Genomic DNA, 23,275 nt, shown 5'->3' with positions numbered 1-23,275 from the left:
AGCCTTGTCCATCTGTACATCCAAAACACCATTCCAATCCCCCATAAAAATAAAAATTTTATAATCCAACTAGGTAAACTTTGTATGAAATAAACTAAAAAAGTCAACTTGTTGTTGATTAGGAGCATATAATCCAACTAAAAGCATCTTTTGCTTAAATAGGACTATCTTTTTTAGGCCGTGCTCCTCCCACTACTTGGCTGTAAATACATTTTAGAAATTCCATAGACTTCTGCTGATCTTATTCTTTTATTTTTTTTTTGATCGTTTTAAAGCAGCACGCGTCTCCCTCTGCTCTCTAGAATCATCCAAAGAAGTTGTAGCTTGATCTCCTCCAGCACCATTCTCCTCTGTCTGTCCATCTTCAGCCTCTTGGTGTTCTCCTTCTCCAGATCCCTTTGCAGCTTCCAAAAGTGATAGTGGGGTTGCTTTTAAAACGTTATTGTAAAAATCACGCGCCTGCATCACAGTAGCCAAACGGTACCTTTTACCTTCATGCATCACCATCAACCCAACTGGAATCTCCCATCTGAACCTTATATCTTGTTGCTTGAGCTCTTGCACAACAAATGTAAAATCCTTCCTTCTCCTTAAAATCTTTGGAGGAATTTCTTTTAGAACCAAAACTTCTTGATCAGCAATCACGACTTTAGTACCATAAGCAGCTTGAATAACTTCGTCTCTAATTTCCCTCTTTGCAAAATAAACCACCACATCTCTAGGTAGCTTTCTCTGTCTGGCAATCCATGAAATCACACGAAACACTTTATCCATGCCTCCCTTTATTTCAGATGCTGGCTGCCTCAATACTACTTCCAAAGCCTCAGAAATCAGCTGCTTTAGATCTTCCTTAATATTCTCTTTTAAACCTCTGATTCTAACAGCGTACTGCATCTGGTAATATTGAGCAAGACTCAATTCTTTGTCCATTTTGTCTCTTAAATCTTCATTTTCCAGTACTTTTGCTTCTAATATGGCATTTTTTTGAGTCAAGTCTTCCACTTTTCCATCCAAATCTTCCACACATTCAGCCACTCTATACACTGAAGACAAAATGTCTACCTTCATCACTCTGAACTTCTCTTCCATCCTCTCTTCTATTCTCTCCTCCAATTTCTCCAACTTCTCCTCCATCTTTACAAATTTATCACCCATTGCTTCCAGAATTACCTGGGCAAATTTTCCAAGAGCATCTTGTAAATCCTTCGGTGTCAATACATCAGGAAGAAGCAACGCTTGCAATGATGACTGCTGCACCGGAGAAGTTCCAGCACTCCAAAGAGCTTTTGGGAGAGATTTAGCCGCCATCTTTACTTTCACTTACTACGCACTTTCACTTTTAAATTTATAAAATCCATTAAGCTAGAAAGCAGCAATGAAAATCCTCTTCACCTTTCCCTCCTGTACCGCTCTGCCTGCTCCTTTTATTCCATGGTCTTTCCTTCTGGCAGGGGTGGTCGCAAACGCCTGGCTCCGCTCCAGAAATCACGGAGCAGAGACGCTGACCAGCTGGGAGCAGCCCAGGCTACGGGGGAGTTCGATCCTTCAGCCGCCCAAGCTTTAAGCTCAGGCGGCCCCGGAGAACTCAACCCCTACCTGGGGGCTCACCCCCTCCTCTTCTCCCGAGGAGGGGGCTTCAAATCCACCCGAACAGCTGATCGGCGCTGTTTCGGGTGGAAATAACACAGCTGAGCCGCGGGCAGCCCGAAAGGGCTGTCTCCGGCGCCGCGCCGCCACCGGAAGACCTTAAGTAACATTGTCTTGATATTAGAAGCAACGTCCCTCAATAGTCTAACATTGATTTAGTGTTCCTGTTATAAATTATAAATCAATTACTACTGGAATCCAGATAGAAGGCCAGAATTTTTACAGAATTTAGGAAGTCTTTTTATTAGTTATTGCCCAAATCTCTGAGCCATCAATATTTGGGTAGCAGCTTTCCCACATGGATTTTAAGTACAGATATAATTACTTATCTCTCTTTATGTGTAAAACATATAAATACAAATCTATAAACATGCTAAAATGTTAATTTTCTGCTTGTGGCAATTCTACGTACTGTAACTCCCTCATATTAAACAACATCCTCTTAAGACTGTTGTGTTTCAAGCACAAAAGACCAAGTAGAATACTGTACAATACAGTCCAAAATATAATTTGCTTGTATATTAATCAATTAAAATTAGATCTAATTATGTTTGCTAAATTTAAATAGATATACATACAATACATACTGCACCAGGGTAAAGAAACCGATACACATTAGTATATAACTAATAATATTGTTTTACCTTATAGACAATTTAACATATGAAAAAATGAAAGCAACTGTATATATGTATGCTTAAAATAAGTTACTACTTTCAATAATAGATCAATTTGATATGACAGAAGCAACTTTTTTAAAATGCTGACTTTTGTATAAAAGAACTTGTCTGAAAATATGAGAGAACTCTTAATTATTCCATGCAAGTTCACAGAAACATATGTGTAAATATTTTGTTTATTTATTAAATTTATATGCCTCCCCTCAAAATGAAAAGGCTACTCTGGAAGGCTATAAGGTGACTTAATACTGAACATGCTAGTAAATATTTTAAAATTACCATAGCAGACTATGCATTTTTTTAAATTCCATTTATATCCCGCCCTTCTCCGAAGACTCAGGGCGGCTTACAAGCTTAGCAGTAGCCTTCATTCTATGTATATGCCTGCTTATTAGGGCTTTCACACACACCCCAAGCGGCATTATTACAAAGTCAGCTTAATTGCCCCCAACAATCTGGGTCCTCATTTTACCTACCTCGGAAGGATGGAAGGCTGAGTCAACCTTGAGCCTGGTGGGACCCGAACCTGCACTAATTGCAGGCAGCTGGTGTTACTTAAGGAGGCATTAGCCCACTGCTCCACCAAGGCTCATTTGTCAATATTAACTTAATTACCGTACTATATGATAAAATAGGCAGCAAATAATTGTTTAATAATAGTAACAGCAATAACAATACAGCAGAAAAGAGAAAGAACTGGAGAAGATAACAAAATATAAAGATCCCCAAATAGAACGACTGTGGCAAAAGCAACCAAAGATAATAGTGCCTTAGATGCAACCCTAAAACAACTGGAGCACCACTTGAATACCATCGGCACTGACAAATTCACTATCAGTCAATTGCAAAAAGCAGCTTTACTCGGAACTAGTTACATACTGCAACAATATCTGTAACACCATCAAACAGCCACACCTGCCTATCCCAGGTCCTTGGAAAGGACTCGATAGGTAGACAAAAATGCCAAATCCAGTCGGAGCATTAGTTTGACTGTGCGACAAACTAATAACAATAATATTGATAATTAGAAATTTGAAATTGAAAACCTAATTTCAAAATTCTTTGGAATTCACTGTCAAGTCACAATAAATTTCATTACAATAAGAATTAAAGCTCCTCTGATCTCCTGAAAAAAGAACAACAAATGTAATAAAATCAATTCAGGGGAAAAACATATTTTAATATGCATTATAGCATAATCTTATCATTTGGAAAAGTAAATCAACATTACATTTTCAGTTTGGTTTTATGAAGTTGTGGAACTTCCCTATCCATTTCCCAGCCTGAGTCACTAAAAACACACCCTCTCTCACATACCCCAAACGTGGTTAGCAACTTCACGATTGCAGATTATATATGTAGCATGCAGCAACAACACAGACATCCAGGAATTTCTAGTACTTTTAGAAGAGATGTTTTCAGTTCTAATGTAAGAGACATCATATTTATGTATTAGCCATCTTCCTCCACATTCTATCAGTCTATGTACATGAGGCCCCTATCTATCCTCATCAGGTGTCTTTTTTAGCTGTCTGATAACATCTGGCACATCTTATTCTCCTCTTCCATTTGTAGGTAGGATAACAGTTAAAGTAGTATAAATTTTATACTAGCATGTTTTGCTTTAAAAAGACCTACTTTAAATGATGAAAGAATACAAATTTAAGCGGACAGGACAGTCTGTATGGCAATAAATCAACAAATGAAAACTGACTGATAGTATGTGCTGCCAGCCACTTGCAACTGCTGAAGAAAAAGAGCCACAGCCCTGAAACCACTTGCCAATCATTTATTATTTTTTTTTAATTTTAATTCCATTTATATCCCGCCCTTCTCCGAAGACTCAGGGCGGCTTACAAGCTTAGCATTTAATTTAGGAGTTTAGCTCTTAGCATTTTCCTTTATCTAGCAGACAATACTGGAAAGTCTGCAACTGCAAACTAAGGAACCTAGACACACTTACTTGATTTTTCCCACAGTGCAGTAAGTTCAGACATGTCCGAAGATCCATTTTCCGCTGTTACTTTCAATTCACTTGCAGAACTCTTGGAGTGCCTATGAAAAAGTCTGTTTGCAAACCCTTCTAGCCTCTGCAAAGCATTAGCTGTCCCAGTACTTGGGTTACCCTGTGACTCCCTTTGGGTTGCCATGTTTATGCATATAAGATGCAAGTTAAAAGCAAATTCTAATTCTGAATTTAAGAACTTAACACGGAAGCCAAAGACTATGAATGTGTCATACTTCCTGTATGCAGTGAGCTTAACCACAACAGTTTTCTGTTTCCTGTTAATATAAAACCAAACTTCAAGGGCTATTCTCAGCAAAAGCCTCTTCATGCCAACTGAAGATGACGACTAATAAAATAGTTGTGCTGCTTATTAATAGTTGTCCTGCTTGCTAATTTTTTTCTTACCAAGCAAGAATAAGATGAGAACAAACCCAAGAGTGCTAAATGTAAAAACCGTGACTGAAAACTAGATCACGAAAGCATGTATCACTAATACGCACAAGCCGTAAGTAAGAAAATCTAAATTCTGGGCAATTTATTGAGAATGGAGAATTTTTTTAAAAAAATATTTGAATGACAATTTGTGTAATACGTCAACATCAAGGGAAGCATCTGAAAACAACTGCAAGTCCTATCTACCTGATTCACCGATTGCAGAGTTTGCACACAGAGAGTAGTCATGGTACAAAAACCTTGGCAGGTATCTCTCCTTGCTTCTAAAGAGTTATGCTGCTGAGTTCTGCACTGTTCTGTTGTAGAAATGAGTTACTGAAGGTTCATAATTTATCTCACTTTTCACATTTATCCAGGTGCTTTGCAATTGTTAGCAATGAACAGATGGATAGCAGTCAGAGAAAGAACAAGCGTTCTTGGCATGACAGTTCACAACTCTGAAAAGAAATACTTTTTATTTCATACACTTATGTGTTTTTAAGACCTTAAACCTGTAACAATGCTAACCTTGGTAAGATCTGTATGAGTATAAAAACAATCCATGAAAAAACAACATCCAACATATACAGCACACACACAGCTTTAAACAGAATGGAATAGAATACCGTAACAGAGTTGGATGGACCCTTGGAGGTCTTCTAGTCCAACCCCCTGCTCATTCAGGATATACAGTGTTATACCTTATTTCAAAGCTATTTATGCTCTTAATGATGTTAGGCAATATTCTATGCATGTTAGTTTCTACCATACAGAACATGTATTTGAGAAAAATGTAGCAAATATATATAATACACTATATAATACACTGCTCTGAATACATAAATGGTATTCAAAATTCTGTTGATATCTATTAGGGCTGTGCCCGCTCTAAAAATGAACAGAATCACTTCAGACTGCACACAAAGGCCAGCATAGTTCCTCTTTGCTATTCATGAAAATAAGACTCATCTTTTTATAGACTAAACAATGTAGCTGCTTTAAGAACGGATGAATTTTAAGGAGTCAACTCCTTAAAGTGATAGTATTCTTTTTCAGATGCTTGAAAACAGACTACTTGAATGAACAGGTACTGTACTAGCACAAGGTCTGCTGGTACACTTATTATCCACTCATTCCAAATTATGCTTATTATTGTCCACTCAAATAGTACCCATCAGCAATTCCTTAATGCTGATGTATCTTTTCCAGGGACTTCAGACTGTCCTCCATAATTAATGTGTGATTCTGAGATAGGAACACATTTGGTTTAAAGAGATCTCAGTGAATATTACATGCACACTAAAGCACACAGTGCTTAGTTCTCCTACATATGCAACTGATGTATAAGAAGAATAGCATTGGTTTTCCTGGTTCATTTCTCTAGGTTCCTTCTTTATTTTTGCTCACTGCGTATGGTTTCAGAGATATTATAATGAAAAAACTGACTTTAAGAAACATGTAATTTTAAATACCTCCTTAATATCAAAAAGCCTGCCTCAAAAACTTTTGCCACTAATACTTTAATAGTTTTTATATCTTATGATGTTTGCTCTGTAGTGTCACTTGTTGAGAAGAGCAGCTATAAAAATCTGAATGAATGAATAAATAATCTGAATTTCTATTACAGAGATATTACGGGAATTTATGGAAAGAAAACCTAGAAGCAAGACAGAACGAATGTTGATGCTTTTGAACTATGATATTAGAGAAGAATACTATAGAGCAGGGATGTCAAACTCAATTTCATTGAGGGCCGCATCAGCATTGCGGTTGCCCTCGGGGGGCCCGGTGGGTATGGCCAGGGTGGGTGTGGCCTACTGGGTAGGCGTGGCTAGAGTGCGTATGGCCTACTGGGTGGGCATGGCCAGCTCTACATTGTTCGCATCAAGGGTGCCTCTGGGGGCCTGGTCAGGAGTGGGACAGATCTGAGGGTCTCTGGCAGAAGGAGGGTCTCTGGGCCAGGGCCAAGGCAGTGGGGGCCGTTCCCTCACTGTTTCCAGGATGGCTTCGCGGGCCACATGAAACCACTTCGCGGGCCAAATCCGGCCCCCGGGCCTTGTGTTTGACATGTCTGCTATAGAGAATATCTTTTTAGAATTATCATGAAGATCGCTAAGAAAACAAACAAATAACATATCAACCCAGAATTCTACCTGAGGCTCAAATGACTAGGCTCAATTTAACATATTTCAGAATCATTATTTGAAGACTAAGCTCTCTGAAGAAGTCTATAATACTGGGAAAGGTGGATGGAAAGAGATTATGAGGAGAGGATTAGTAAAAAGGAGGCTGAAAAAGTATTGCTGGAAGATCTGAAAGACTAGGCTAGGGACAAGATCATCATGCAGAAAATCTATGGAGTCACTAAGAGTTGACGCAGACTTGATGGCACACAATCAAACTGTGTAATAAACTGTGCATATCTTATACATTAACTGTAGCAGCACTGCTTCACATACGTGAGAGGACAGCAACCCCCCCCTCCAGAGAAAGAAATATTTTGGGAATATTAAAAGGCATAATATTGTATTTCCCTAAAAGATCTTAAAAGCAGAAAAGCAGGGCGTTTTTCTTAATATCCCCAAGCAGAAACTAGGCAGAGGCCAGGTCCGTAGAATTTTTTTTTATTTTTATTTTATTAGACTTATATACCACCCTTCTCCCGTAGGACTCAGGGCGGTTCACAAGGTTTTTTAAAAACAATACAACAAATTACAAAAATTAAAAAACAATTAAATGATTACATTAACCTTGAAATAAAACCCCAATTACAATTAAAATACAATTAAAACCCCAGTTAATACTCTCAGTCCAGGCCAGAAAGCTCGAAGAGCCAGGTCTTCAGGTCCTGGCGGAATGAGCGAAGGTTTGATAATCCTATTCAGAAAGGTTGGAGCCAGGAAGCTTGGAGCTGATGAGATTAGAAAGACAAAGACCCCTAAAATCTACATTCCCCACCCAAATTCTAAAGACATGACCATTAGGACATAATAGGATTAACCCACTACCATCAGAATACCAGAAAGGCACTTTCACAAAGCTCAGGTCAAAGTTCATGCTACAGGAACAAGAAACAACTCCAAACACAAAAGCCCAAGAAGGTATAAAAACCCACCACTCCCAGCAACAAGTGGTCAGCTTTCCCAGAGCCACATTTTTGCTTGGCTCTGCTCTTCAATAAACTACAACCTTCTTCCTAAAGCAGTCTCTATTTTGTTTATTCCCCGCTTGGACTGGACCCTGATGAAGATTTTTCTTTCAACACATATAAGACCTATCAACTTTACTGTGGTTAAGATCCAAAAAAATCCTTCAGTTGTTATCTACGTGCACATGTCCATTCATGTCTATTCACATTAATTACTGAAAATAAAACGCTTTTGAAACAAGGGAGACTTCAAAAATTGCCTACAACAAGGGTCCCCAACCCCTGGTCTGTGGACCGGCACTGGGCCGCGGCATGCCAGCAACCAGTCCACACAAACAAGCAAAGCCCCATCCGTGGGATGCAGGCAGCGTACAAAACCATGCATTCTCCGGTCCATGGAAAAACTTTTCTCCATGGAACCCGCCCCTGGTGCCCAAAAGGTTGGGGACCTCTAGTCTACAGAATTACATGGGAAGGACAGGGTTTTAGGAAGAGCAATACAGTATCTTAGTAATTATGCTGAAATGCTTGGGTTCCTGATTATAACAACTATAGCAGCTGAAATATAATGCATGCAGTTTAAAATGAGTCAAGGACTGAGGTTTATTGATCTTCTCAAGACTTTCTAAATAGCTGTTTAGTAAGTCTTTCTTTAGCCTGACAATCTAAAAAAAAGGCAACAGCAGTTCTATAAATAACTATGCTAAGAGGAAGTTGTTGCTATGACAGCCTGATCACATTTCTATTTTATATTCAGAAGATAACTACTGGCACCTATTGTTGAAACATTAAAATGCAGCCAAAAGGGGCACACCTTAAACTAACCAACCTTTTTATAGCAGAGAAACAAATTCTACTTCAAAATGATATACTAAATATTAGTTTCTGATTTAAAACGTTACTTATATAAGATGAAAGCAGTCCAATTTTTGGATATTTTTCCATTCTTACTTGTATGGAAACAGGTTAAATAGTAATCTAAATAAACCAAAGTATATGGATAAAATAGTATACATTTTTTAAATAATTGAGTGGCTATAAATGTATTAGAAATATTTCTAACATTTATTAATATAAGTATTTATATTAATAATATATAAGAGCCTGCTTTGTCTAGTGGTTAAGGCACAGACTAGACACCACGAGTTTTAGTCCTATCTTAGCCTTTAAAGTTGGCTGGGTGACTTTGGGCCAGTCATTCCCTCAGCTCAATCCACCTCACAAGTTTGTTGTTATGGGGAAGTACGAGCATTGCATATGTTTGCTGCCTTGAGTTATTTATAAAAACAACAAAGTCAGAATAAAAACAATACATTTCTATGCCACTTTGCTTCAAGCTTCTAAAACGGATAGCAGTAAATATTGTCAACAGTATTTTTTTCTAATATATATATATATAATTAATAACTCAAGTTTTCTCTGGCTGTTCTTGGATTATAATTTTCTTTTGTCTCTGGAATAGTATAGGGAATGACAATTGGAGCTTATTTATTATCTGGAGGGAATTGTTTGGTGATGTTTCTGTTAATTACTCAGAGCCTTTCAAAAGTCAGATAATTACTCAGAGCCTTTCAAAAGACAGAGAGCGATTAAATAGATAAATAATCAATTTCAGAGCCTTCTGGCATGGGCAACATTTGTGTAAACTATTGAAGGAGCCCAACTTCTTTCCTCCAATTTCATCCACATTCAGCGATAATTAGGTTTCTGCATTTACAAGAGGGACCCAGAAAAGCAAATATTTTTATAGATGTTGAGGGCTGTAAGGCGGGAAATCTTAGGATTTTGCTGGCCAGTTTGGGAAATCTAGGTACCTCCTTTGACAGTGTACCAGAGGTTATTTTTACTAGTAGGAAATGAACCTTTCTGGAGGGCAGCGGAAAGTACTGAGGGACTCCACTACTAGGAAGATGGACTGCTGAGGCAATCAGGCTGATTGAGCAATAAAACATTGGGGTTTCTTACCTTACTACTATGCTGTGACTCCCATATTAGGGCTGCCCTGGGGCTATGCTGTGAGCTGGTGAGGAGGCTTCTATTCCTTAGATTGGTGATGTCAAATGATGGGGCTGTTTTTTGGGAGTGGGGGAGGGTGTAGTCTCTGTTTTGTTACACTGATTTTCTCCACTACATAGCATGCATATAAATAAATAAACTTTTAAAAGCCGCTGGTACTATTCTCTCCAAACCTTGATAGACGAAAGTTAAGAGAGAAACTTTTTTCCTTACTGTGGTACAAGCTAGCACAAATTTTGCCTTGCACAGTAAAGGTAAAATAAAGTGTTTCGATAATTAAATCAAGGAAACTTATTAATATATGGTACACGCATAAGTGGTGGAACTTGGGATTGTTTGACTTTTTAATGCAATACAGTGAACAGGTACTCTGTACTTAAATTAGAATATAGTTTTAATTTTGTTTTTGTACATGCTTAAGGAAAACTATCTTCTAGAAACTTTAGATCCCCACCATTCATCATGATAGTCCATTTAAATGTGCAGCATGATTGTTTGGAAAAATGGCTTTCAGCATACTTGAGATACAAGTGTCAGAAAAGTTCTGCTTTTGCTTGTAGTACAGCAGTGGTGCCTGTGGTGGGAGTCCAATCTGATTGACACATATATCCAAAAGAGGTGGAGTTTGCAATGTGGGACCATACTCATCATTTTGGCAAAAGAAGTATAATCCTGCAGATTCCCTTAATTGTTCAGTGTATACAGTATGTGAGGCTAGTGTCCTTTTCCAACTTTTATCAAAATGTGAACTGATGGTTTAGAATTACAATTGCAGAGAAGGAGCCAGCAACTACTTTTGGAGCACTAGTCAGTAAATGAATCCTAAATATTTTATTGGCCAATAAAATTCTTTAAAAGGTTTGAAAATTTGAACTCCAAGCTGTTGATTATTTAAATATAACTATCCCAGAAAGCCTTTGGGAATCATAAAACTAAAGCATAAATTTAACTAGCCTATTACAGTGGTGCATAAAAGTTTACCAATCCATTTGGATTTTCAGTATTTCTACATAAATATGACCTAAAACATTAATTTGTTCTCTAACAAATTCTAAAACTAGATAAAGGGAACCGAATTAAACAACCGAATTAAACAAAGGAATCACAAACATTGTACTTGCTCATTTATTTATGGAAAATTATCCAAGTTAAATATTTATATTTTCAAAGTTAATGTCTCTTAGAATTTGTTCAAATATATAAGTCTACAATTAATGTCATCCTCCTTTTAATTTTGTAAATTCATCCATTCGAAAGCAGCCAGAAGTTCTGCTTATGAGTTTCTAAATGTAGAATAAAAAATTCTAGGTTGCCAAGAATATAAAATTCTGCAAAACTACAGATTATGAATATACCAAGAAAGTTTAGCAAAATATTCTCAGTCTGGCACTCTTCAAATTTATTTTTAGTTTTACAGTTTTAGGAGTTACAGTCTTTTGTGTGCCTGTTTAGAGGTTGCTGAAAATTAAGTATTAAGTGTATAAATACTACAAATTAGGTTAAAAATTCTATTCAAAGTACTTATATAACATTTTCAACTTATCTGTAACCCGTTAGTGATATCTGAGGAGCTTTGAAAAAGAATCTGTAATATTCAAACATTACAAATATAAGAAAAGAGGTAGTTTTCAGCAGTTCCCTTTGTTATTAATGAAGCTGATCCATGCTATTCCTGGTTGGTTAAGGCCTCAAAGGAATGGACATATGGATAGATCCATGCAGTACTGTAGTAAATGCTTCTTTGAGAGATAGGATGGTACCGCCTCTTTTCAAGAGGCCTTCCTTGAAACCAGCTGAAATGGGCAATTTTTATCCAATCTCCCCTTTTTAGAGAAAGTTGTTGAGAAGATAGTCTCCAACTTCAGAGGGCCCTGGAAAAAGCAGACTATCCGGATCATTTCCAAGTAGGGTTTAGACTGGGATATAGTACTGAGATGGTATGTGTGGTATTTATTGATGGTCTGTGGCCAGCTCAGGATGGGGATGGTGCATCCATCCCAGATCTCTGATTTCTTGGGAGCCTTGGATACTATCAACCATGGTGCCGAACGGTACCAGAATGGTTTACAAAGAAATGGGCCAGTTGGTAGCTTTCACCGAAAATGTTTAGGAATTATGTGTGGCATACCCACTACTGCTAAGCTTGTAAGCCGCCCTGAGTCTTCGGAGAAGGGCGGGATATAAATGGAATTAAAAAATACAAACATCTTGAGGTGGGAAACTATACTATTCCTTCCTTCCTCTGCATCTACTCCCCAATGGTACCAAATGGGGTAGGGAGAATGTAGCATGTAAATGCACTAAAGCCTAAATATTCTATATGGGTAGAGGGGTAATAAGCCCTGCAATATTTTTTTTACAAGGAGGGGATGAACAAGATTTGCACTGTCCACATCAATAACTTGGATGACACTCTCTGTGCTGAATTAAATAGGCATCCAATCACCTACCAATGCTGATATGAATTCCTCTCACCCAAAGAATCTTCTCCCACTGTGCTCTATTACAACAAGAATCTCTCCATTTAAATTCAGGAATGTTACAACAACAAGATTTTAAAACATCCCGCTATTGTGTGTCTTTATATAATAACCAAAAATAGAAAAATCAATTGAAAGGAATAGAAATTATTCATGAAAGTTAAAGTGAAATTCCTTTGGCTACTTCTTGCAAATAAGCAAACAATGAAAAAACCCCATAATGAAAAACAAATTAGGAATACTCAAAGGACATTCAAAATCAACTGGATAAAATTGCTAATATTCATAAGTAAATTATTTATAACTTTAAAATGCAATACTGATTAAATGTGGCTCATCTCCCAATTTAAGAAATATCTAGAAAGTTCATATACATCATTCCTACTAGGCATGTACAGAATGGAATAGACCTGAGAACTCTGGAATATTCAACTTCTACTTTGGGTAATACTAACTCTGCCACTTGGGGATGGTATAGTGGTTTTCCATTTTCTAAACTGGAAACAATTTTAACCTTCCAGACAAATGGACGCCACCCATCTATGATTGAAGTACTTCTATGTTACAGTAAAGTAACACTAAAGCAGGTACTTGCAATCAGATTTAAGCTTTTACCAGCAAAAAGCATCTGCCAAAGTTTCTGAAAGAAATCTCTATTCCTGAGCCATTGAGAATATATAACTTAAAGAGATAAATATCTAAGTGCCTCAAGTACTACATCATCACTGAGCATTAAAATCAAGATCAGTAATAATACAGAACTCTAAGAATTAAACTTCAAAACATGCAACGTATTCTTCAAAATATTTTGAAACATAACTGCATGAAATTACTTTTAAATGAAAACCTATCTGTCTACACGTGAACAACATGCAACTTACATGTGGCCTTTTTAATTTGAAATACCAATATTGGCAGTTGCTATAAACTATTTATAGTAAATATTTCCTGTATCTGTGATTCTGTGTTTGTTTTTTATTACTTTAAGCATATACAATACTGCAGATTAACTTCTGCATACTTTTTTCTCCCAAGGTCTCATCCAGTTGCTAAGCTAAAATGGAAGATCCATAAAAAAGAGATCCACTTGTATGCATGTTTAGATCAGACCAAGTTACTTAACCAATATGAAGAATGAGTTACAATTCTAAGGGTGAGCATCCTTGCCACTAGCTATGAAAAATTCCATACCTTTGTAAAAATATTTCCAATTGCTCTATTTACAATTTATGACACTTTAAAGCAAACTAAGGCTAACATGTTTCTGCATAACTCTTAAAAATACAAGTTTATGTGTACAATGGTTTTGTAGTTAACTGGGGAAATTGTATTAATCTTGGCCCCTGAGATTTAAGTGTATTTGATCTAATTTTGAAAGTTTTCTATGAGTGATCACTTCGAATTTCTAGTAAGAGCCAAATATTATTTTTGAGGAAATCTATATAAGAATAGTGAGCACAGAAGCGGTGAATGCTCCAACACTGCAAGTTTTTAAGAAGAGACTGGACAGCCATTTGTCCGAAATGGTATAGGGTTTCTTGCCTGAGCAGGGGGTTGGACTAGATGACCTCCAAGGTCCCTTCCAACTTCTTCTTCTTCTTCTTCTTCTTCTTCTTCTTCTTCTTCTTCTTCTTCTTCTTCTTCTTCTTCTTCGTTATTATTATTATTATTATTATTGTTATTATTCCAGAGGAAAGCTTATCCTTGAGAGATAAAAAGTTCTAAAACCATAGGACTCATCTTCAGATTAAAATACAAGTAGACCTCAACTTACAATTGAGCACAAAATTTATGTTGTTAAGTGAGACATTTGTTCAGTACGTTTTGCCCCATTTTACAGCCTTTATTGCCACAGTTGTTAAGTGAATCATTGCAGCTGATAGTAACCCGATTGAATCTGGCTTCCCCATTGACTTTGCTTGTCAAAAGGTCGCAAAAGGGGATCATATGATCTTGGGACACAGCAATGGTCATAATAAATATGAACCAGTTGCCAAGCATTTGAATTTTGATCACATGATCATGGGGATGCTGCAACAGTCATAACTGAAAAACGGACATAAGTTCCATTTTTCAGTGTCGTAACTTTGAATGGTCAATAAATGTTGTAAATCAAGGATTATCTGTATTGCCAGCTGCAAGAAAGGGCCTGTGTAATCATAATCTTAAATGTACTTAAGATTATTACACAGGCCCTTTCTGTTTGAAAGTCTCATTCAATTTAATAGAACCAATTAAACACTTATATTGTTTTGTTTAAATTTTTACACTGAAATTCACATCTTGTCAAAATGGTAAAGACTGTAAACATAAAATAAACTCAACATTTGCAAAAAGCCAAAGTAACATATGATCAATATTGTGAAGAACTTTGGCTCCTGAAAAATCATCCTTAAAATTTGTTCATGCAATTAAACGTGTAATTGCCTTTGGAATATTGGCATTTCTGTTTCCATATGTACACATATTACAATAAGTAGCAGAATTTTGTGCTAAAGATAATCTGAAGCAATATCCTGTGATACAAAAGGTTCAGATGTAAACTGTTTTCATTCCTTGAGCTTTAGATATTTACTTGTAGTTCAGAATATTTCAGCGTAATGATAAAATTCTAAAAAAGGAAACAGAAGCAAACAACAAAATACCTGCTGCCAGAAACAAGGATTTGTTTTCCAACCCAAGGCTTAAGTGTGGTAAAAACAACTTAAGTTTACCTCCCCCACTACACAACTGTTTGTGATTTCTGAATAAAACACACTTGATTTGCATAATACAGTGAGCCTATACTATGGTTTATAAAACATTTAGAGCTGCTTTCATGCAACATGCTAGGAAAAAACAAACCAACTGTATTATGGCTTAGTCCGTGGTACAACCATTTCTTGATCAAACTGCCCAGTGAAATAAACATCAATGCTTTATTCAAATTATCTGAATTAAAGATACTAGTACAAAATTATATCAAGATAAAATGGAATATATTCTGTGAATTAAATTTCAACTGGTGGAGTAGTAAGGAAAACTTTCCCAAACAAGTGCAATTCAAATTATAATGATGAACATAATTCTGATTATGAATTGGATAATTCATAATCAGAATTATGATTCCACCACAGGAATGCATTTTTAAAATTTATAATATTAAATAGCGACTTGTTAATTTTCATGAACCGTATTTTCTTAAATCATGAAACCACCACCATTTCAATGTTTTAATGCCCTGAGTACCAAAGTCTTAAAGAGAATCCAATTCCTTATTGGTTCACAGGTACATTAAATTACAGAGTTTCTTTACTACCGGTACTTTGAAAGTATATATTGTTTCTTAGCTCTAAATGTATTTTAGTTTTGCAAAGTTCTGCCTTTCCAAAAGTTACTAGATCACAAAAGTTTATATAAGGTTTTTTATTATTAATACATTCTAGATATTTTTAATATTTATAAATATTTTCTAGGTTATCCTTTGTGATAGTATCTCTCATTTGAGGAAAAAACACGCAAATTCACTTTTTCAACCAACAAAAGTTGCAGTTTTACAACTGACTGAATCTTTTACAAGTAGTTCCTTGCCAGCTCAGAGTTTTTTAAATCTCATTTTCATGCAATATATTTAGTTTCACTCACCATCATTTTATGTTATTAGCTTGCATGAAACATTATCAGCCTGCAGATACTATGCTTTCACATTTCTTTAAAAAACATTCAAGACTGGTCCTTGAGAGATTATTTCTATGCTGCAGTTGGCTTCACAGTTAATTAAACCAATGAGCATTGTGCACATCCATGAAGTCACCAGGAGGTAAGCTTGATTCAAAGAAAAGGTTACCTTATTGCACTATCATTCCCTCCTCCCGCTGTCATGTCATCATCCAACACTTCCAAGTTTTGTTAAGCCAGAATTTGTTATTGTGGACTTCTTCTTTAATAAACATTTAGGTTTTTAAAAAATAGGGGCACCAAAGTTGAATTATACAAATCACAGATCCTAAGCCAAAGCTTTATTAGATCAATCTAACCACCTTCTATCATAAAATAAATCACATAAAGAAGGAAGAAGATATATTACTATTCCACAATTTTTATTATTTGTTGTTGTTGTTGTTAGCTGCGAAGTCGTGTCCGACCCATCGCGACCCTATGGACAATATTCCTCCAGGCCTTCCTGTCCTCTACCATCTTCTGGAGTCCATTTAAGCTCACGCCTACTGCTTCAGTGACTCCATCCAGCCACCTCATTCTCTGTCGTCCCCTTCTTCTATTGCCCTCGATCTTTCCCAGCATTAGGCTCTTCTCCAGTGAGTCCTTCCTTCTCATTAGGTGGCCAAAGTACTTGAGTTTTAGCTTCAGGATCTGGCCTTCTAAAGAGCAGTCAGGGTTGATCTCCTCTAGGACTGACCGGTTTGATCGCCTTGCAGTCCAAGGGACTCGCAGGAGTCTTCTCCAGCACCACAGTTCAAAGGCCTCAATTCTTTGGCGCTCAGCCTTTCTTATGGTCCAACTTTCACTGCCATACATTGCAACTGGGAAGACCATAGCCTTGACTATACGCACTTTTGTTGACAGGGTGATGTCTCTGCTTTTTAGTGTGCTGTCTAGATTTGCCATGGCTTTCCTCCCCAGGAGCAAGCGTCTTTTAATTTCTTGGCTACAGTCCCCATCTGCAGTGATCTTGGAGCCCAGGAAAATAAAATCTGTCACTACCTCCATTTCTTCCCCATCTATTTGCCAGGAATTGAGAGGGCCAGATGCCATGATCTTGGTTTTCTTAATGTTAAGTTTCAACCCAAGTTTTGCACTCTCCTTCTTCACCCGCAACAAGAGGCTCTTTAGTTCTTCTTCACTTTCTGCCATTAGAGTGGTATCATCTGCGTATCTTAGGTTGTTGATATTTCTTCCGGCAATCTTAATTCCAACTTTTGATTCATCTAGCCCTGCCTTTCTCATGATGTGCTCTGCATATAAGTTAAATAGGCAGGGCGACAGTATACAGCCTTGCCGGACTCCTTTCCCAATTTTGAACCAATCAGTGGTTCCGTGTCCAGTTCTCACTGTTGCTTCTTGATCCGCATATAGGTTTCTCAAGAGACAAATAAGATGGTCTGGTACTCCCATCTCTTTAAGAACTTGCCACAGTTTGTTATGATCCACACAATCAAAGGCTTTAGCATAGTCAATGAAGCAGAAGTAGATGTTTTTCTGGAACTCCCTAGCTTTCTCCATGATCCAGCGTATGTTGGCAATTTGATCTCTAGTTCCTCTGCCTCTTCGAAATCCTGCCTGCACTTCTGGTAGTTCTCGATCCACATACTGCTGAAGTCTAGCTTGTAGGATTTTAAGCATGACTTTACTAGCATGAGAAATGAGTGCAATGGTGCGATAGTTTGAACATTCTTTGGCACTGCCTTTCTTTGGAATTGGAATGTAAACTGATCTTTTCCAATCCTGTGGCCACTTCTTGAGTTTTCCAAATTTGCTGGCAAATTGAGTGTAGCACTTTTACTGCACTGTCTTTTAAGATTTTGAATAGCTCAGCTGGAATACTGTCACCTCCACTAGCTTTGTTGTTGCTCAGCTTTTCTAAGGCCCACTTCACCTCACATTCTAGGATGTCTGGCTCGAGGTCAGTGACCACATCATTGTGATTATCTGGGACGTTAAGCTCATTCTTGTATAGTTCTTCTGTGTAATTTTGCCACCTCTTCTTAATCTCTTCTGCCTCTGTTAGGTCCCTGCCATTTTGGTCCTTTATCATGCCCATTTTTGCATTAAACGTTCCCTTCATTTCTCCAATTTTCTTGAAAAGATCTCTGGTCCTCCCTATTCTATTATTTTCTTCTATTTCTTTGCACTGTTCATTTAAGAAGGCATTCTTATCTCTTCTAGCTATTCTCTGGAATTCTGCATTCAATTGGGTGTATCTTTCTTTTTCTCCCTTGCCTTTCGCTTCCCTCCTTTCCTCAGCTATTTGCAAAGCTTCCTCAGACAGCCATTTTGCTTTCTTGCATTTCTTTTTCTTTGGGATGGTTTTGGTTGCTACCTGTTGTACAATGTCGCGAACCTCTGTCCATAGTTCTTCAGGCACTCTGTCTATCAGATCTAATTCCTTAAATCTATTTGTCACCTCTACTGTATATTCAACAGGGATATGATTTAATTCATACCTGAGTGGCCTAGTGCTTTTCCCTACTTTCTTCAGTTTAAGCCTAAACTTTGCAAGGAGAAGCTCATGGTCTGAGCCACAGTCAGCTCCTGGTCTTGTTTTTACTGACTGTATAGAGCTTCTCCATCTTTGGCCGCAGAGCATATAGTCAATCTGATTTCTGTGTTGACCATCTGGTGATGTCCATGTGTAGAGCCGTCTCTTGGGTTGTTGGAAAAGAGTGTTTGCTATGACCATCGTATTCTCTTGACAGAATTCTATCAGCCTGTGCCCTGCTTCATTTTGCACTCCAAGGCCAAACTTGCCTGTTATTCCAGTTATCTTTTGGCTTCCTACTTTAGCATTCCAATCCCCCATGATGATAAGAACATCATTTTTTGGTGTTAGTTCTATAAGGTGCTGTAGTGCTTCATAGAACTGGTCAATTTCATCCTCTTCAGCACTGGTGGTTGGGGCATAGACCTGGACTACTGTGATATTGAATGGTTTGCCTTGGATTCGAACTGAGATCATTCTGTCATTTTGAGGATTGTATCCCAGTATTGCTTTTCCTACTCTTTTATTGACTATGAAGGCTACTCCATTTCTTCTTAAGGATTCTTGCCCACAGTAGTATACCTGATGGTCATCTGAATTAAATTCACCCATTCCTGTCCATTTTAGTTCGCTGATACCTAAGATGTCAATGTTCAGTCTTGTCATCTCTTGTTTGACCACGTCCAGTTTTCCTTGATTCATGGATCTTACATTCCAGGTTCCTATGGAGAAAAAATCTTTACAGCATCGGACTTTCCTTTCACCACCAGACATATCCACAGCTGAGCGTCCTTTCGGCTTTGGCCCAGTCGCTTCATTCTTTCTGGCGCTACTAGTACTAGCCCTCTGCTCTTCCCCAGTAGCATATTGGACGCCTTCCGACCTGAGGGGCTCATCTTCCAGCGTCATATCGTTTTGCCTTTTGGTACTGTCCATAGGGTTTTCATGGCAAAGATACTGGAGTGGTTTGCCATTTCCTTCTCCAGTGGATCACGTTTTGTCAGAACTCTCTGCTATGACCTTTCCGTCTTGGGTGGCCCTGCACGGCATAGCTCATAGCTTCATTGAATTACGCAAGCCCCTTCGCCACGACAAGGCAGTAATCCATGAAGGGGAAAAAAAGTTCTTCACTAGAATTTTCTTCTCAAACAATGCATAGCCTTATTTTGGAGGAGGATCAGAAAACTATGCACCAAAGGCATCATTAGCTCTGAGGGAATGGTCAAAATTGCTTATAAGTGCCTATATATGGTAGCTATTGAATACCATGATCAATACTGCCATATAACAGCAAATCTAGGACACAGCCAAATACTTGACTATTTTTAATTATATGAATACAATATAAACTGCTAAGCTTGTAAGCCGCCCTGAGTCTTCGGAGAAGGGCGGGATATAAATGGAATTAAAATTAAAAAATTAAAAATAAACAGACGATAGATTTACAGACTTTGAGATCCTGGAAACCCAAAGTTTGCACTGTAAATTGGTAACCAGAGTTTCAGTTTAGCTTAAGAAAAATGAAAAAATGCTCAGGGCATGAACAAGACAATAGAATTTGTTCAAAGTGCTTCAAGGAATGACAAAATTGTACACTAATTATATGGATTCCGGAGTGAAGAAAACAAGAATCCCTCATGGAGTAAAAATGGATGCACAAAACTTGCTATTCTGTACTTAAAGCATGGTGTAGGAGGTCATTCTTTAGAAGTCAGGCTTCATTTTACAGAAGCAAACCTCAAACTCTTGGAATTTTTAGCTAGGGATAACAGAACTGTAAAACAACACATCTGAAAAGTAAAAGATTGAAAGAGGATTTCAGTGTAAGAACCCAGCAGTCTGTCCCTTTTAAGCCCTCCAACATACAGCGTACATTCAGCAGAAGTAAAACAAAGCTGGAAAAAGTAAAGCATTGGAAACAAGATTAAGACGGAAGTCTACATAAATAGCCCTCTGCACCTACAACTCATTTGGGACATCCTTAATGTACCACTCACAAGAAGTATCATGGCAGGAAAGTTTCAGTAACAGTTCCAAGGGAAATCTTTTTCTCAGGGTACAAAATCCAAAATGAGGAGGTTTCTCAAATATCAGGCTCAGCTGATTCATCACATCAGGCATGCACTAGAAGTCAAGAAAACTATTCTCCATATTATTATTTAAACAAGAACATTCATTATAATACAATGTTCTTCACCATTGGTAACTGAACCTTGAGATGTTTCTCTAAGTAGGACTTTATATTATATAAACTTATTTGTGAGCAAATTTAATTGAATTCAGAGGACTTTATTTTATAAATATAAAGTGGATTATGGTGTTAAACATGTTGCACTATTTTTTTTTCATTTTTTTGAAACAAGAAAGCCAGCAGTGGCATAATATTTTATTATTCAGCCAGATATTTAATTTTGTTTGAAAGACTCATAGCTTCCTCCAGTTAAAACCTTATCAAGTTGATAAGCTTCCTCCAGTTAAAAACTTATTAAGTTGGTAAGTTTATAAACCAAACCGTCCCACAACATTATTTGCCAGACTATGTATCTAATCAAAATAAATGGCTACCGGTATTCAAAAATGAAAGAGCTAGTTTGGCCTATTAGTTAAGACACCAAGCTAGAAAAATGAAAACAGAGTTCTTGTCTCAAGCCAGCTAGCTGGGTGACCTTGGGCCAGTCACTCTCTCTCAGCCCAACTCACCTCATAGTCATTGTTGTGGGGAAAATAGGAGGATGAAGATGTGATGGATATGTACTCAATCTGAATTATTTATAAAAAAATAATAAAAGTAGGATACAAATAAACAAAACAAAGCATTAGGTAAATAAAAGCAATCAATATTGTTATTATTAGTGCAGCACAAGACAAAAATATTGTTTGCTTCCTTCTGTTGGGTTCAAGACTACAATCCAAATATTTTTCTAACGATAATAAAGGATCACTGGGGCATCTGCTTTTTCCTTAGTTCATTAAAACTTTGGGTGATCCACGCTTATTATTAAAACTCTGCCTTGAAGAAGAAATCAATTAACGTTTCCCTCCCCCCCCCGTCCCCCCCCCCGTCGAGACATACAAAACTTTAAACTCTTCCTACTCGATCAACGATCAACGTGCTTGAAGCTTTCTTTGCACTGCAGATGCAGGAGAAATAATCCTTTCTCCGTAGCAAAGGACTTTATAATGAGAAAAGGATAAAAGAGTTCTCGGAGGCGGGTTTTAACCAGAGAAGAAACACAAGGGGACCCGACAAATCAGTGCATAGTTTATACACTGTTGTGTTACGCGCGGTCCCTTCGCCGTGCAGGTTGTATGATACAAAAGCTTTCTCCGGAAAGTCTAGATTTTCTTAAAAAAAAAAGAGAGAGAGAGAGAGAGAGAGAGAAAGGAACAACAGCGAAGAGGGACGAGAGAAACCCCCGCCGGTTCCAATTCATTCTTCCTCCGCCGGGGCAACTAGATTAGCTAGAGCAGGGGTCTTCAAACTTGGCCCTTTTATGACTTGTGGACTTCAACCCCCAGAATTCCTCAGCCAGCTTTGCTGGCTGAGGAATTCTGGGAGTTGAAGTCCACAAGTCATAAAAGGGCCAAGTTTGAAGACCCCTGAGCTAGAGGGAGGCTGGAAGTGCCGTCCGCTTCACGGGGGACCGCCTCGGCGTGAGCGGCGGGGACGAGGAGGGGCTGCCTTCGTGCCCTCTCCGCCACTGCCCCAGAGCCCATCAGCCACGGCTTCATTCGCTCACCTACGAGCCCCCAGCTCCTACGCAAAGCAGGCCCCGCAGGCCAAGGAAAGGGGGGACTGAAGGCGCTCGCCCTGGCCCAGCCTCCACCTCCAGGCCTGCTGCCCAGGGCAAAGAAGAGGGGCTGCCACTGCCGCAGCCTGCCAGGCTAGGCCGCAGGGCCCGCCATTGGCCGTCCCGGCGCACCTTGGTTGGAGCGGCGGCGGCGGCGGCTGGGAGGGGAGGAGAGGAGAGGAGAGAGAGCTGCCTGCCCGCCCGCTTTCCGCGGAGCCAGAAGCTCGCCTTCGCCTCCTCCTTCCCCCTTCCCTCCCCTCCCTCCCGGGCTCACTCACCGCTCTCAATCTCGTTGCCCTTCTTGGCGGTGGCGGCGTTCCCCATGGCCGGACCGGGACGAGCAGAGAGGTCGGGCTGCGCCGTCCGTCCAAGAGGGAAGGGCGGGAATCCCGAGTGCGGGCTCGAGCGGCGGCGCTTCGCTTGGCGCGGACCGGCCCCTCCCCTCCCCTCCGCCGCTCGTCTTTTCCCGCTATCGGTCTTTCCTCTTCTTCCTCGAGGCGGGGCGGGGAGGGTCTCCCGGCGGCCTCCGGGAGCAAGGAGGCGGCAGCCGAGAGCGCTGGCTGGTTTGTCCGCTTGCCGCCGTCCCTCCCTCCCTCGCTCCCTCCCCAGCTCACACACGACGGAAATGACGGCCGGCGAAGCGCCTCCTTCTTCGGAGTCGGCTCCTTACCTCCGTGCCGGACGCTCGCAAAAACTCTCCGGCGGCGCCTCGGCCTGGGGTGTTGCAGGGGGGCCCCGGGAAGGCTTCTGAAGGCCACTTTCCTAAGACTGTTTGGCGGGAGCTGAGTAATTCTGGTTGGGTTTTGGTCCCCTGTCCGAATTAGGTGGAAAGCAGGTGCCATCCCTGCAGAGCCATCTCTCCGGCTCCTCCGCACGT

At 39.0% G+C, this 23,275-nt stretch overlaps 1 protein-coding gene across 2 annotated transcripts in view; it reads right to left on the bottom strand.

Annotated features, from left to right (window-relative positions):
* Positions 1-22,948, bottom strand: part of PRKACB (protein kinase cAMP-activated catalytic subunit beta) — a gene marked incomplete at its 5' end in the record, with an annotated part of 78,680 nt that extends 55,732 nt beyond the window's left edge. The window contains one exon of one of the 2 annotated variants that reach the window (XM_081324732.1): positions 22,677-22,948. In XM_081324732.1, coding sequence (XP_081180858.1) covers positions 22,677-22,722 — 46 coding nt within the window. Of the gene's footprint in view, positions 1-4,290; positions 4,478-22,676 lie in introns of those variants that run through there. The other variant, XM_081324731.1, reaches the window with a different exon arrangement.
* Positions 22,949-23,275: the final 327 nt, after the last annotated feature.

Source organism: Vipera berus (genome assembly GCF_964194415.1).
Source record: "Vipera berus genome assembly, chromosome: 3".
Lineage (NCBI taxonomy): Eukaryota > Metazoa > Chordata > Lepidosauria > Squamata > Viperidae > Vipera > Vipera berus.
This window is presented reverse-complemented; position numbering and strand designations above follow the sequence as displayed.